The 13,261-nt window shown below is 38.8% G+C and overlaps 2 protein-coding genes across 9 annotated transcripts in view; one reads left to right on the top strand and one right to left on the bottom strand.

Annotated features, from left to right (window-relative positions):
* HPS3 (HPS3 biogenesis of lysosomal organelles complex 2 subunit 1) overlaps positions 1-13,261 on the top strand; it is a 54,625-nt gene that overhangs the window by 33,214 nt on the left and 8,150 nt on the right. For all 8 annotated transcript variants that reach the window (XR_007515088.1, XR_007515087.1, XM_049867489.1 and 5 more), the window contains exons 9-14: positions 6,081-6,262; positions 7,814-7,994; positions 9,013-9,246; positions 10,586-10,771; positions 11,124-11,312; positions 12,335-12,442. Coding sequence is in view for 6 of the 8 variants with exons in the window: in XM_049867489.1 (XP_049723446.1) it covers positions 6,081-6,262; positions 7,814-7,994; positions 9,013-9,246; positions 10,586-10,771; positions 11,124-11,312; positions 12,335-12,442 (1,080 nt within the window). In the remaining 2 variants the exon portion in view is untranslated. The remainder of the gene's footprint in view (positions 1-6,080; positions 6,263-7,813; positions 7,995-9,012; positions 9,247-10,585; positions 10,772-11,123; positions 11,313-12,334; positions 12,443-13,261) is intronic.
* The window catches only part of CP (ceruloplasmin), a 63,849-nt gene continuing 61,809 nt past the window's right edge, over positions 11,222-13,261 (bottom strand). Inside the window, exon 20 of the mRNA XM_049867487.1 lies at positions 11,222-11,309. The gene's annotated coding sequence lies outside the window, so the exon portion shown is untranslated. The remainder of the gene's footprint in view (positions 11,310-13,261) is intronic.

Raw genomic sequence — 13,261 nt, 5'->3', positions numbered from 1 at the left:
GCCTCTCCAACATTTATTATTTTGTGTTTTTTGAATTAATGCCAGTCTAGTTGGTGTGAGATGGAATCTCATCGTAGTTTTAATTTGCATTTCTCTAATGGCTAATGATCGGGAGCATTTTCTCATGTATCTGTTGGCTGCCTGAATATCTTCCTTAGTGAAATGTGTGTTCATATCCTTTGCCCACTTCTTGATTGGGTTGTTTGTCTTTTTGTGGTTGAGTTTTGACAGAATCATGTAGATTTTAGAGATCAGGCGCTGGTCTGAGATGTCATAGCTGAATATTCTTTCCCAGTCTGTAGGTGGTCTTTTTACTCTTTTGGTGAAGTCTTTAGATGAGCATAGGTGTTTGATTTTTAGGAGCTCCCAGTTATCTGGTTTCTCTTCATCATTTTTGGTAATGTTTTGTATTCTGTTTATGCCCTGTATTAGGGCTCCTAGGGTAGATCCTATTTTTTCTTCCATGATTTTATCGTTTTAGTCTTTATGTTTAGGTCTTTGATCCACTTGGAGTTAGTTTTTGTGCATGGTGTGAGGTATGGGTCCTGTTTCATTCTTTTGCAAATGGATATCCAGGTATGCCAGCACCATTTGTTAAAAAGACTATTATTTCCCCAATGACTGACACTGGTCCTTTGTCAAATATCAGCTGCTCATACGTGGATGGATTTATATCTGGATTCTCAATTCTGTTCCATTGGTCTATGTGCCTGTTGTTGTACCAGTACCAGGCTGTTTTGACTACTGTAGCTATATAATAGGTTCTGAAATCAGGTAGGGTGAGGCCTCCCACTTTCTTCTTCTTTTTCAGTAATGTTTTGCTTATCCGGGGGTTCTTTCCTTTCCATATGAAATTAGTGATTTGTTTCTCTATCCCCTTAAAGTATGACATTGGTATTTGGATTGGAAGTGAGTTATATGTATAAATGGCTTTTGGTAGAATAGACATTTTTACTATGTTAAGTCTTCCTATCCATGAGCAGGGTATGTTTTTCCACTTAAGTATGTCCTTTTGAATTTCTTGTAGCAGAGTTTTATAGTTTTCTTTGTATAGGTCTTTTACATACTTGGTAAGATTTATTCCTAAGTATTTTATCTTCTTGGGGGCTACTGTGAATGGTATTGATTTGGTTATTTCCTCTTCGGTGTTCTTTTTGTTGATGCAGAGGAATCCAAGTGATTTTTGTATGTTTATTTTATATCCTGAGACTCTTCCAAACTCTTCTATTAGTTTCAGTAGTTTTCTGGAGGATTCCTTAGGGTTTTCCATGTATACGATCATGTCATCTGCAAATAGTGATAGCTTTACTTCCTCCTTACCAATCTGGATACCCTTTATTTCTTTGTCTAGCCTAATTGCCCTGGCTAGGACTTCAAGTACGATGTTGAATAAGAGCGGTGATAAAGGGCATCCTTGTCTGGTTCCCGTTCTCAAGGGAAATGCTTTCAGGTTCTCTCCATTTAGAGTGATATTGGCCGTTGGCTTTGCATATATGCCCTTTATTATGTTGAGGAATTTTCCTTCAATTCCTATTTTGGTTAGAGTTTTTATCATAAATGGGTGTTGAACTTTGTCAAATGCCTTTTCTGCATCTATTGATAAGATCATGTGGTTTTTATCTTTTGTTTTATTTATGTGATGGATTACATTAATGGTTTTTCTGATATTAAACCAGCCTTGCATACCTGGTATAAATCCCACTTGATCATGGTGACTTATTTTTTTGATGTGTTGTTGGATTCTATTGGCTAGAATTTTGTTGAGGATTTTTGCATCTATGTTCATGAGGGATATAGGTCTAAAATTTTCTTTTTTTGTAATGTCTTTACCTGGTTTTGGTGTTAGGGAGATGGTAGCTTCATAGAATGAGTTGGGTAGTATTCCGTCTTTTTCTATACTTTGAAATACCTTCAATAGTAATGGTGTTAAGTCGTCTCTGAAGGTTTGGTAGAACTCTGCAGTGAAGCCATCTGGGCCAGGACTTTTTTTTGTTGGAAGTTTTTTGATTACCGTTTCAATCTCTTTTTTTGTTATGGGTCTATTTAGTTGTTCTACTTCTGAATGTGTTAGTTTAGGTAGGTAGTATTGTTCCAAGAATTTATCCATTTCTTCTAGGTTTTCAAATTTGTTAGAGTATAATTTTATGTAGTAATCTGATATGATTCTTTTGATTTCATTTGGTTCTGTTGTGATGTGGTCATTCTCGTTTCTTATTCGGGTTATTTGTTTCCTTTCCTGTTTTTCTTTAGTCAGTCTAGCCAGTGGTTTATCAATTTTGTTAATTTTTTCAAAGAACCAGCTTTTGGCTTTGTTAATTCTTTCAATTGTTTTTCTGTTCTCTAATTCATTTAGTTCAGCTCTAATTTTTATTATTTGTTTTCTTCTGGTGGCTGATGGGTTCTTTTGTTGCTCACTTTCTATTTGTTCAAGTTTTCGGGACAGTTCTCTGATTTGGCTCTTTCTTCTTTTTGTATGTGTGCATTTATCGATATAAATTGGCCTCTGAGCACTGCTTTTGCTGTGTCCCAGAGGTTTTGATAGGAAGTATTTTCATTCTCATTGCTTTCTAAGAATTTCCTTATTCCCTCCTTGATGTCTTCTATAACCCAGTCTTTTTTCAGGAGGGTATTGTTCATTTTCCAAGTATTTGATTTCTTTTCCCTAGTTTTTCTGTTATTGATTTCTAGCTTCATTGCCTTGTGGTCTGAGAAGATGCTTTGTAATATTTCGATGTTTTGGATTCTGGAAAGATTTGTTTTATGACCTAATATGTGGTCTATTTTAGAGAATGTTCCATGTGCACTAGAAAAAAAAGTATATTTTGCAGCAGTTGGGTGGAGAGTTCTGTATAAGTCAATGAGGTCAAGTTGGTTGATTGTTGTAAGTAGGTCTTCCGTGTCTCTATTGAGCTTCTTACTGGATGTCCTGTCCTTCTCCGAAAGTGGTGTGTTGAAGTCTCCTACTATATATGTGGAGGTGTCTATCTCACTTTTCAATTCTGTTAAAATTTGATTTATGTATCTTGCAGCCCTGTCATTAGGTGCGTAAATATTTAATATGGTTATGTCTTCCTGATCAATTGTCCCTTTTATCATTATATAGTGTCCTTCTTTATCCTTTGTGGCGGATTTAAGTCTAAAGTCTATTTTGTCAGAAATTAATATTGCTACTCCTCTTCTTTTTTGCTTATTGTTTGCTTGATATATTTTTTTCCATCCTTTGAGTTTTAGTTTGTTTGTGTCTCTAAGTCTAAGGTGTGTCTCTTGTAGGCAGCATATAGATGGATCGTGTTTTTTTATCCAGTCTGTGACTCTCTGTCTCTTTATTGGTGCATTTAGTCCATTTACATTCAGCGTAATTATAGATAAATAAGTTTTTAGTGCTGTCATTTTGATGCCTTTTCATGTGTGTTGTTGGCCATTTCATTTTTCCACATGCTTTTTTGTGCTGAGACGTTTTTCTTAGTAGCTTGTGAGATCCTCATTTTCATAATGTTTAACTTTGTGTTTATTGAGTCATTACGTTTTTCTTGAGTTATGGAATTGATATTCCTTTTTGTGGTTACCTTTTTATTTACCCCTATTTTTCTAAGTAAAAACCTAACTTGTATCCTTCTATATCGCCTTGTATCACTCTCCATCTGGCAGTTCAATGCCTCCTATATTTAGTCCCTCTTTTTGATTATTGTGATCGTTTCTCTATTGATTTCCATGATTTCCTGTTGTGTGTATTATTTTGTTTATTTATTTATTTTTTAGAATTAGTCTTAATTTGTTTGTTTTTGTGCTTTCCCTATTTGAGTTGCGTTGATATCAGGACATTCTGTTTTGTGACCTTGTATTGTGCTGGTACCTGATATTATTGGTCATCCGGCCAAACAATCTCCTTTAGCATTTCTTGCAGTCTTGGTTTAGTTTTTGCAAATTCTCTAAACTTGTGTTTATCTGTAAATATCTTAATTTCTCCTTCATATTTCAGAGAGAGTTTTGCTGGATATATGATCCTTGGTTGGCAGTTTTTCTCTTTCAGTGCTCTGTATACGTCATCCCGTTCCCTTCTTGCCTGCATGGTTTCTGCTGAGTAGTCTGAACTTATTGATTCTCCCTTGAAGGAAACCTTTCTTTTCTCCCTGGCTGCTTTTAAAATTTTCTGTTTGTCTTTGGTTTTGGCAAGTTTGATGATAATATGTCTTGGTGTTTTTCTTTTTGGATCAGTCTTAAATGGGGTTCGATGAGCATCTTGGATAGATATCCTTTTGTCTTTATGATGTCAGGGAAGTTTTGTGTCAGGATTTCTTCAACTATTTTCTCTGTGTTTTCTGTCCCCCCTCCCTGTTCTGGGACTCCAATCACTCGCAAGTTATCCTTCTTGATAGAATCCCACATGATTCTTAGGGTTTCTTCATTTTTTTAAATTCTTTTATCTGATTTTTTTTCAGCTATGTTGGTGTTGTTTCCCTGGTCCTCCAGAAGTCCCAGTCTACATTCTAATTGCTCGAGTCTGCTCCTCTGACTTTCTATTGCGTTGTCAAATTCTGTAATTTTATTGTTAATCTTTTGGATTTCTACATGCTGTCTCTCTGTGGATTCTTGCAACTTGTTAATTTTTCCACTATGTTCTTGAATAATCTTTCTGAGTTCTTCAACAGTTTTATCAGTGTGTTCCTTGGCTTTTTCTGCATTTATCCTAATTTCATTTATGATATCTTTAAGCATTCTGTAAATTAGTTTTTTATATTCTGATAATTCCAGGATTGTATCTTCATTTGGGAAAGATTTTGATTCTTTTGTTTGGGGGGTTGGAGAAGCTGTCATGGTCTGTTTCTTTATGTGGTTTGGTATGGACTGCTGTCTCTGAGCCATCACTGGGAAACTAGATTTTCCAAGTAGTCGGCTGGTACGCTGGCTCCTGGTTCTGAAAACGGTCGCTGTCTGCCCGTATTTGTTCGTTTTCCGTCTCTAAGTCTGTGCTTGTCGTTCAGAGTTCGTAGATTGTTATGTATGTGATCGATTTCCTTGTTTTTCCAAGTCTTTGTTGCAAGAGGGATCCACGGTAGCGTCCACCTAGTCCACCATCTTGGCCCCGCCCCCTCGCATGTCCCCGTTCCTCATTTTGAGTTTGTCTGATGTTTTTTCGTGATTAGATTCAGGCTCTGCATCCTCTCCTAGAATGCACAGGTGATCCTGCGTCCCTTTCAGGGTATCACTTCTGGAGGCCTGTGATATCGCTGTGCCCCTCCTTGGTGATATAACTTGGATCATCTCATCAAGGTGTCGCCTGATTTGTCCTTGGCATTTTAATGCTCATAGTTATATTGGTTCTGCCCTGTCTTTTTAACCTTGTTTAATTGAAAGTCTTTGATTTCATCTAGGTGACTACTGCAGTCTGAATATATTGATTGACTCAGATTGGCTAGTGGTAAATTTTCTGAACCCAATGTGAATTACGGAAACAGGTGTAGTTAAACCTAACCTCACCAGTTGGAACTAAGATAAGGGAGGGGATACTAAGTCTGAATTTGAGAAATATTTGAATTGTGGAACTTTTTTTTTTAAAGATTAACTATTTCAAGTGTGTTCTTTAGCATTATTAAATTATGATCAGTTATCGCCACGTTAATAGTATTGCAGTATTGGTGGAAACCCTAGTGGTGTAATGGTTAAGCACTTGGCTGCTAACCAAAAGTTTGGCAGTTCGAATCCACCAGCAGCTCCTTGGAAACCCTATGGGGCAGTTCTACTCTGTCCTTAGAGTTGCTATAAGTCAAAATTGACTTGATGGCAACGGGCTTGGTTTTTTTTTTTTTTCCTTTGAGAATTATTCAGACTTTCTCTACTGATTAGCACTGTTTAACAAGGTAATATTCAAGATCATGTAGTATCAAACTTGCTCATAGATTGTGGCAGAAAAATACTTCAGCTAGACCCTATCACAGTGATAAATAACCACTTTTTATTTTTAGGATTTAATATGTCCAAATATTAACTTTACTAAAAAAATATATAAATACTACTATGAATTGGGAAACCTGTAGGAGTCTTTTTTCAGCCACATTCACTCTTTGTCCTTCTTGTTTTAGGTAGATTATAGTAATACCTACAAGACTGCGACAACCCAGAGCTGCATCCACCTTCTCAGCGAGGCTCATCTGTTAGTGAGAGCTGCCCTGATGGATGCTCACCAGCTGGAGCCTGGAGAGAAGACAGAGCTTTTAGAGGCATTTAAGGAAAGCTGTGGGCACCTTGGAGACTGTTACAGCAGGTTGGTGAAGCCCAGAGCTCAAGAGGGGTGTACTTGTTTACTTACTTATTTGCTTTTCCATCTCTGGTAGCATCTTAGTCATTGAGTGCTGCTGTAACGGAAGTACCACAGGTGGATGGCTTTAATAAAGAGCAATTTATTCTTTCACAATCTAGGAAGCTAGAAGTCTGAATTCAGGGTGCCACTTCCAGGGGGAGGCTTTCTCTGTTGGCTCTGGAGCAAGGTCCTTGTCATCAATCTTCCCCAGCTGGGGAGCTTCTTAGGTTGAACTTCTTAGTGGAGGGACCCCGGGTCCAAAGGATGCTCTCTGCTGCCAGCACTGCCCTCTTGGTGGTATGAGGTCCCCCAGTCTCTGTGCTTACTTCCCTCTTTTATATCTCAAAAAAGATTGGTTTAAGGCAAAACCTAATCTTGTAGATTGAGTCCTGCCTGATTAACATAACGGCTGCTAATCCCACCTCATTAACATCATAGAGGTAGTCTTTACAAACCAAAGGAAGAAAAAAAAAAAAAAACACTGCCATTGAGCTAATTCTGACTCATAGCAACCTAGGAGAATCCCATCAGATGACAAAATGGTGGACAATCACACAATCAGTACCCGGAATCATGGACTAACCAAGTTGACACACATTTCGCGGGGGACACAATTCAATCCATGACAGGTAGTTACCTGTTAAATGGGGAATGCATGAGGGGAGGTGGTCTATTTATTCATTTATTCAAGGAGTCACAATCTAATAATTGAGCAGTAAGTCTCAAATTCATGAGTTTCCTACCACTACTGAATTTAGGAATTCGTAATTTCTTTTCAGGCCTTGAGGAGCACGTGACTAGTTAAAAATCCCAAGGACAAACACATTGCTAGTTTATTGTCTTTTAGCTTAAAGGAGAGGTACCCGTTGGATAGTCTGTGATTTTAATCTTAGCAGTCGGTGTTTTTAGGACGCCAGAAAGGGACACTAGGATGCATAGCCATTTTTATTCGTGAGAATGATGTTTAAGAAATCTTCTCATGTAAGGTTGTTTTAACGGTTGACTTGATTCATGTTAATGACTATAAAGTAATAAAACTGACCTGTATACATAGACATTATTTTAGAAACACATCATGAATACTAAAATTCACTTCATGAATTGTTGTTTTTCTATATTAGGAGCAGGCAAAAAGAAACTGCATGAGTTAGAATGACTTTGTAGAATAAAACTTAGGCGTTTGTTCCGACTACTCATGGCAGTAGAAAAGTATTTTTGTAATTTATGTCCTCTTTTTTTTTAGAGAGTATGAGGAAACCGTAGTGGCATACTGGTTAAGTGCTACAGTTTCTAACCAAGAGGTCGGCAGTTCAAATCCGCCAGGTGCTCCTTGGAAACTCTATAGTGCAGTTCTACTCTGTCTTATAGGGTCGCTATGAGTCGGAATCAACTCGACGGCAGTGGGTTTGGTGTTTGGTTTGGCTTAGAGAGTATGATACATTGTGTTTTTGAATGTGTTAGTTATCCAGGCTTACAGATGACAAGGTAAAGATCTTTTTATTTGCTTTCCGTTAGGCTTGACACCCAGCATTCCCACCTGGCCTTGCCGTACTATAAGATGTCTGGCCTGTCTATGGCTGAAGTTTTGGCCCGAGTGGATTGGACAGCAGAGGATGGATCGCAGAGATATGCGAGGGGATTAATCTTTTATATTAACCATTCACTTCATGAAAACCTGGAGGAAGAATTAAGTGAAGTGAATATAGTTTTCTGTTCAGTAATATCTAGCATATATAACTTTTTCATTTATGTCATACTACTTAAAGGCAAATTCCAAATATTTTTCCTCTTCAGTAATACGTTTCGGTAATGGTTTTCTTTTTCTAAGAAAGTAACTAATGTCCCCTTTTCTTCACTTATAATGATAGAGTGATAGCTTTGGAAGAAACATAGAGATCACCTTCTCACCTTTTTTCCTTATACGACAGGGATATGTGATCTATTGTAGTTGAGTGACCTGCCCAGTGTGATGGTAGCCTGTCCTCAGAACAGTGACAGAGCATGGGCCTGCCTTCTTCTCATCTAGGCCCCTCCCACAACCCTAGAGGCTCCATTCTCCAAGCCTTGTATCTATGGTTCACTTATGAAGCCCTGACCCAGTGACCTTGGACATTATTAAGGCTTATTTTTAGCCCCGCGAGTATTTATAAAAATAGTTGAATGCAAATATGCCAAGTTGGAAATTGTGATACCAGATGTTTTAAGGTTTGGAGAGAAATGAAATTTTCTCATATAAATGCTTTCGTTGGGTGTGTTTTATACTAAGTTGTGATTTTATATAATGGACTTTTAAGCATAACTTAAGCGTTTATTTTCTTTTTCTGAACTCCAGTTAAAACTAGAAATGCTGGCCACAACTTGGTACACATTTTCACTGTTTTTTTCTTTATCGTAACTCAGCAAAGCGATCACATTAGGCCATCTCAGGTGTCACCATCACGCTGTCTTTTTTAATCAAAATGTAATACTATAGTTTTATCTTCATTGGGATATTTATATCATAATGATCCTATAGGACAGTAAAGAACTGCCCCGTAGGATTTCCAAGGAGTGGCCGGTGGATTCAAATTGTTATCCTTTTTGGTTAGCAGCTAAGCTTTTAACCACTGCACCACCAGGGCCCCATTTTTATCTTAGCTTCATATTTTTTTTGTTGATTTTGTTGCTTTCTGTTAGCTGACTGATCATTTATTTCTTGTTCATTCTCACCAAAGGAATTAGCAGCAAAAGTGGTTCAGATGTTCCACGTGGCTGAGCCGAAACAACTGCCCCACATTCTCTGTAGTTCTTCTATGAAGAATATTAACCCTTTAACCGCCATGAGCTATCTGAGGAAGCTGGATACTTCTGGGTTTTCCTCAATATTATTGACTTTGGCCAAAGCAGCAATGGCTCTGAAGATAGGAGATCTTGAGATGCACAGAAATGAAATGAAAAGCCATTCAGAGGTATGGGGGTCCCTGCCTGGCCATCACACCAGACTCGATAAAATAGGACCCACCAGTCCTGAGGTGTTTTGCTTTCTTCTTAGCTCAGTTTTTTCAGTTGTAAGGAAAATAAACTTAGGATTAGGAGGGAAGTGACCCAAAATGGAGGTGTTTAGGATTTGAGATCTGGCAAATGAAAAAAGAAATAAAACTGATAAATGGTACCAATGGGTATCCAAAGACCTTTCAACCTAGAGGGTCAGGTGTGTTCAGAGCACCGTGCTTGGTGCTGAAGAATGTACAGGCTCTGCCCCTCGCCTATATTTAGACCTTACATGAGGTTTACGGAGTATGCAACTGAAACGGAGCAGAGTGATGTCTATATAAGTACAGCAAGTGGGACGTTGACTGTGAGCCATGGGAGTGTGGTAGTTGTAGAGATAACTTTCACTTGTGAAAATCACAAAAGACCTACAGAGGATTGGGCATTTGAATGGCGTCTCGCAGGAAAGGTGCCTTTGTCCTGAACAGAGGCTGTTTGGGGACGTGAGCCAAAGATGTTAATCATTTGGGGGAAGGAAGTAAGTATAACATGGAGCACTGATCAGGTACCAGGCCTGTTCTAAGCCCCACGAATACGTTAGTTAATTCTTACAACAGTCCTGTATGGTGGTGCTATTACTGTATCTGTTACACAAATGGGGAAACTGAGACACAGAGAGGTTAAATAGCTCGTCCAGGGCTAAACAGCTGGTGAGTCCTAGAGCCAGGATTTGAACCAGGCAGTCTGGCTCGCCTGTTGATTTTGTTGCCTGACTTTGGTGAGAAGCCCACAATGTGGCCTTAGATTCTAAGACAACAAACCAGGCAGTCTGGCTCGCCTGTTGATTTTGTTGCCTGACTTTGGTGAGAAGCCCACAATGTGGCCTTAGATTCTAAGACAACATTAGAAGTATGTTATTACTATACAGATGATGGGTTTTTTATGAGAGCAAGTTGATGTCAAGGCCTTCTCTACTTTAAAGAGTAGAATTCTTAAAAAATGAATTTTCCTTCCATACTTTTGGAAAAAAAGTTTTTATTATATATTTTTTAAATCAAGTAGACCTAAACATAAAGCCATCTTCTAAATTAGGACACCTTGCTGCTTAAAAATGTAAATATTAATAAGTTCTGTAAGTCAGCTCAACAATAATATCCTTAGAGAGTAATAACTAGCCTTTGTAGTAAAATAAAAATTGAGATAAGAGTAAATTATTAATAGCTTGACCATGAATTGTGACTCCCCTAGTGTGTATTTCCAAGATAAACAACCTGAATGTGATGTACGTTTTATTCCCAAATTTCTTTTTGTCTGAAGATGAAGTTGATATGTGGCTTCATCCTGGAACCTCGGCTTCTGATTCAGCAGCAGAAGGGACAGATTTTTCCAACCGAGCTTGCAGTTCACTTGAAGGAGACCCAGCCCGGATTGCTCGTGTCTTCAGTCCTGGGCTTACAGAAGAACAACAAAATTGGAATTGAAGAAGCAGATTCCTTCTTTAAGGTTTGTCTCTATGAAAACGTAATTTCTCTGGATGGCTTGGTGAAATCAGGGAGGGAGGAGAGAATCAGTAAGAGAAGTGAGTTTTTCGTTTGCGTGTGTTTGTTGAAAAAACAGACTTACACATAATCAGTTTATAAAAGTACAGATCCAAAGAATGTATCTGAGGAAATTGCATTAATACAACCTGCGATTTATTTCCGGCTAAAATGTCGAAATCTGCTTTTTCTGTGGCACTAATGCTAATGATAAATTATTAAATGCGTGACGCACAAGTTGCTGTGATATCCAGCTGTAACTTGGTCAATGCGATGTTTATCTGGGGACATCACGGTTTGTCTCACTGTTTGCCAAGGCACTTTGTGGCAAGGATGAAGATACGATTCCTCAGCTCCTGGTAGACTTTTGGGAAGCTCAGCTTGTCGCGTGTGTCCCAGATGTGGTACTTCAGGAACTGTTTTTCAAGCTGACATCACACTACATCTGGAGGTTGTCTAAGAGGCAGCCTCCTGACTCCACACCACTGCGAACATCAGAGGATCTGGTAAGATAACGGAATAATACATTAAACTGCTACGTTATGCTCAATGATGCACTTTCCTATTTTTAATGGCTTAGAATCAAACCTCGTTTATATTACCAGATATTTATGCAGGAGCTAAAAATACCCTTAAAGCTTGTCTGGGACTGAAGTTGCCCACATTTTAAATAATTATATTTTCTAAAGATGCCCCCAACAGCTCCCGTATTGCTTACTTGGAGTAGTACCTCAGTAGCCAAAGCATGTGGGAAGGGGCTTTCCCAGAAACGTCACCATGTCTGTGTGCTTTCAGTAGAACAAGAGAAAAGGGACATCTGCAGACTTCCATGATGGGAGAGGAACTGCAGAAGGCTCCTGGGAGGAGACTTCCTTACTGGGCCGCTATTTCCTATGGGCTGCGTGTGCAAGAGCTGTTTTGTAGCACTCGGGGCAGCCGTAACACCTCCTCTCTACCTTCCTCGCCCCTTCCTCTCTTCCAGCCCCTTTACTGCTTCTGAATGTCATGGGTAATATAAGCTAACTAGGAAGGTCACCAACTTCTTAAATAAGGGGGCTGTATGGAGCCCTGGTGGTGTAGTGGTTAAGAGCTATGGCTGCTAACCAAAAGGTTGGCAGTTTGAATCCACCAAGCACTCCTTGGAAACCCTGTGGGAGAGTTCTACTCTGTCCTCTAGGGTCGCTATGCGTTGGAATTGACTCAATGACAATGGGTTTGTTGTTTTGTTTGTGTGGGAACTTAAGTCTTGAAAACTTAGGGAAGATATTTTGCTTCCCAAGGAAAGTAGTAAAAATAAATATTATTTCCAGTATTACTGTTAACTCTTTTTTAGTACAATTATCTTGAAAGCAATGTTGTTCTTTTGCTAGAAAGGGGACTACTTTCTAAAAGACTTCCACTCCCAGGGAAAGTGAATACCTAATTCTGTAACACAGCAGAGGATTAATGATGGCTTGCATTTTGTGAAATAGATTAAGAAAGTTTTTTTTTTTAATTCTGTTTCTGATAAATGTCTTTTGCATCTTAGATAAACACCTGCGGTCATTATGGCTTAATCTATCCATGGGTTAACGTCTTAATATCATACGATTCCTCAGCTGATAAAAATTATACAGAAGACCTTTCAAAATTACAGGTAATAAAAATGCCACTTTTCTTTATGAATATACACACTACAATATAGTGTAGGATTTAAATATGGTAAGACTTTGGGCATCCTGTTGAGTGATAGCGTCTAATTTTGGGGGCAGAATCCATAGTTAGACATACTCAAGAGCTGTGGAAGGAATTCTTGCCTCTGTCTACCCTGGGAGGCTGGATTCATTTCAGGTGGGTGGGTGAGCTTCATTCACCAAGTCACATGACTTTCTTGCCCCATTTTGAGGATGGCCTTGAAAACCACTGGTAAAGTGAAAGTGCAACAAATACTTAGTGGTGTTTTTATTGATCTAATTCATTTTTTTAGAAAGGATTTTTGAAAAGTAATAAGCATGACAATAAAATAGAGAGTATCCTGCAAGAATTCTGACCGTGACAGTGTTTTGACTGGAAATGAGAGATAAAGTTCACATTTGACTTGGTGGATCACGCTGGCCTAGATGTGCAAGCAGTTTTGTTTCATGTAGGAATAAATATTTCATGTAGATTGGTGGCCCACATCTATATTAGAGCCCTAAGGGAGGAACCGGGCCTCAGGCCTAGATCTGCCTGCCTGTAACTCCTGCCCTTGACCACACAGTGGTGGCCTCTTCACTGATTATTCACTCAGAGCAGGTAAAGCACGCGCACTCTACAGAGAGTAACTAAGGAAGCCCCCCACTGCTAACTCCAAAATCTGACACATCCCCTTCCCAGAGCACCCTAACCAAACCAAACCCACTCCCATCGAGTTGATTCTGACTCCAAGGAGCAGCTGGTAGATTCGAACTGCCATCCTTTTGGTTAGCAGCTGACC

The sequence above is a fragment of the Elephas maximus genome, chromosome 23, assembly GCF_024166365.1.
Source record: "Elephas maximus indicus isolate mEleMax1 chromosome 23, mEleMax1 primary haplotype, whole genome shotgun sequence".
In the NCBI taxonomy this organism is placed as follows: Eukaryota; Metazoa; Chordata; class Mammalia; order Proboscidea; family Elephantidae; genus Elephas; species Elephas maximus.
Note: the sequence above shows the minus strand (reverse complement) of the source record. Positions and strands in the feature narration are given on the sequence as shown.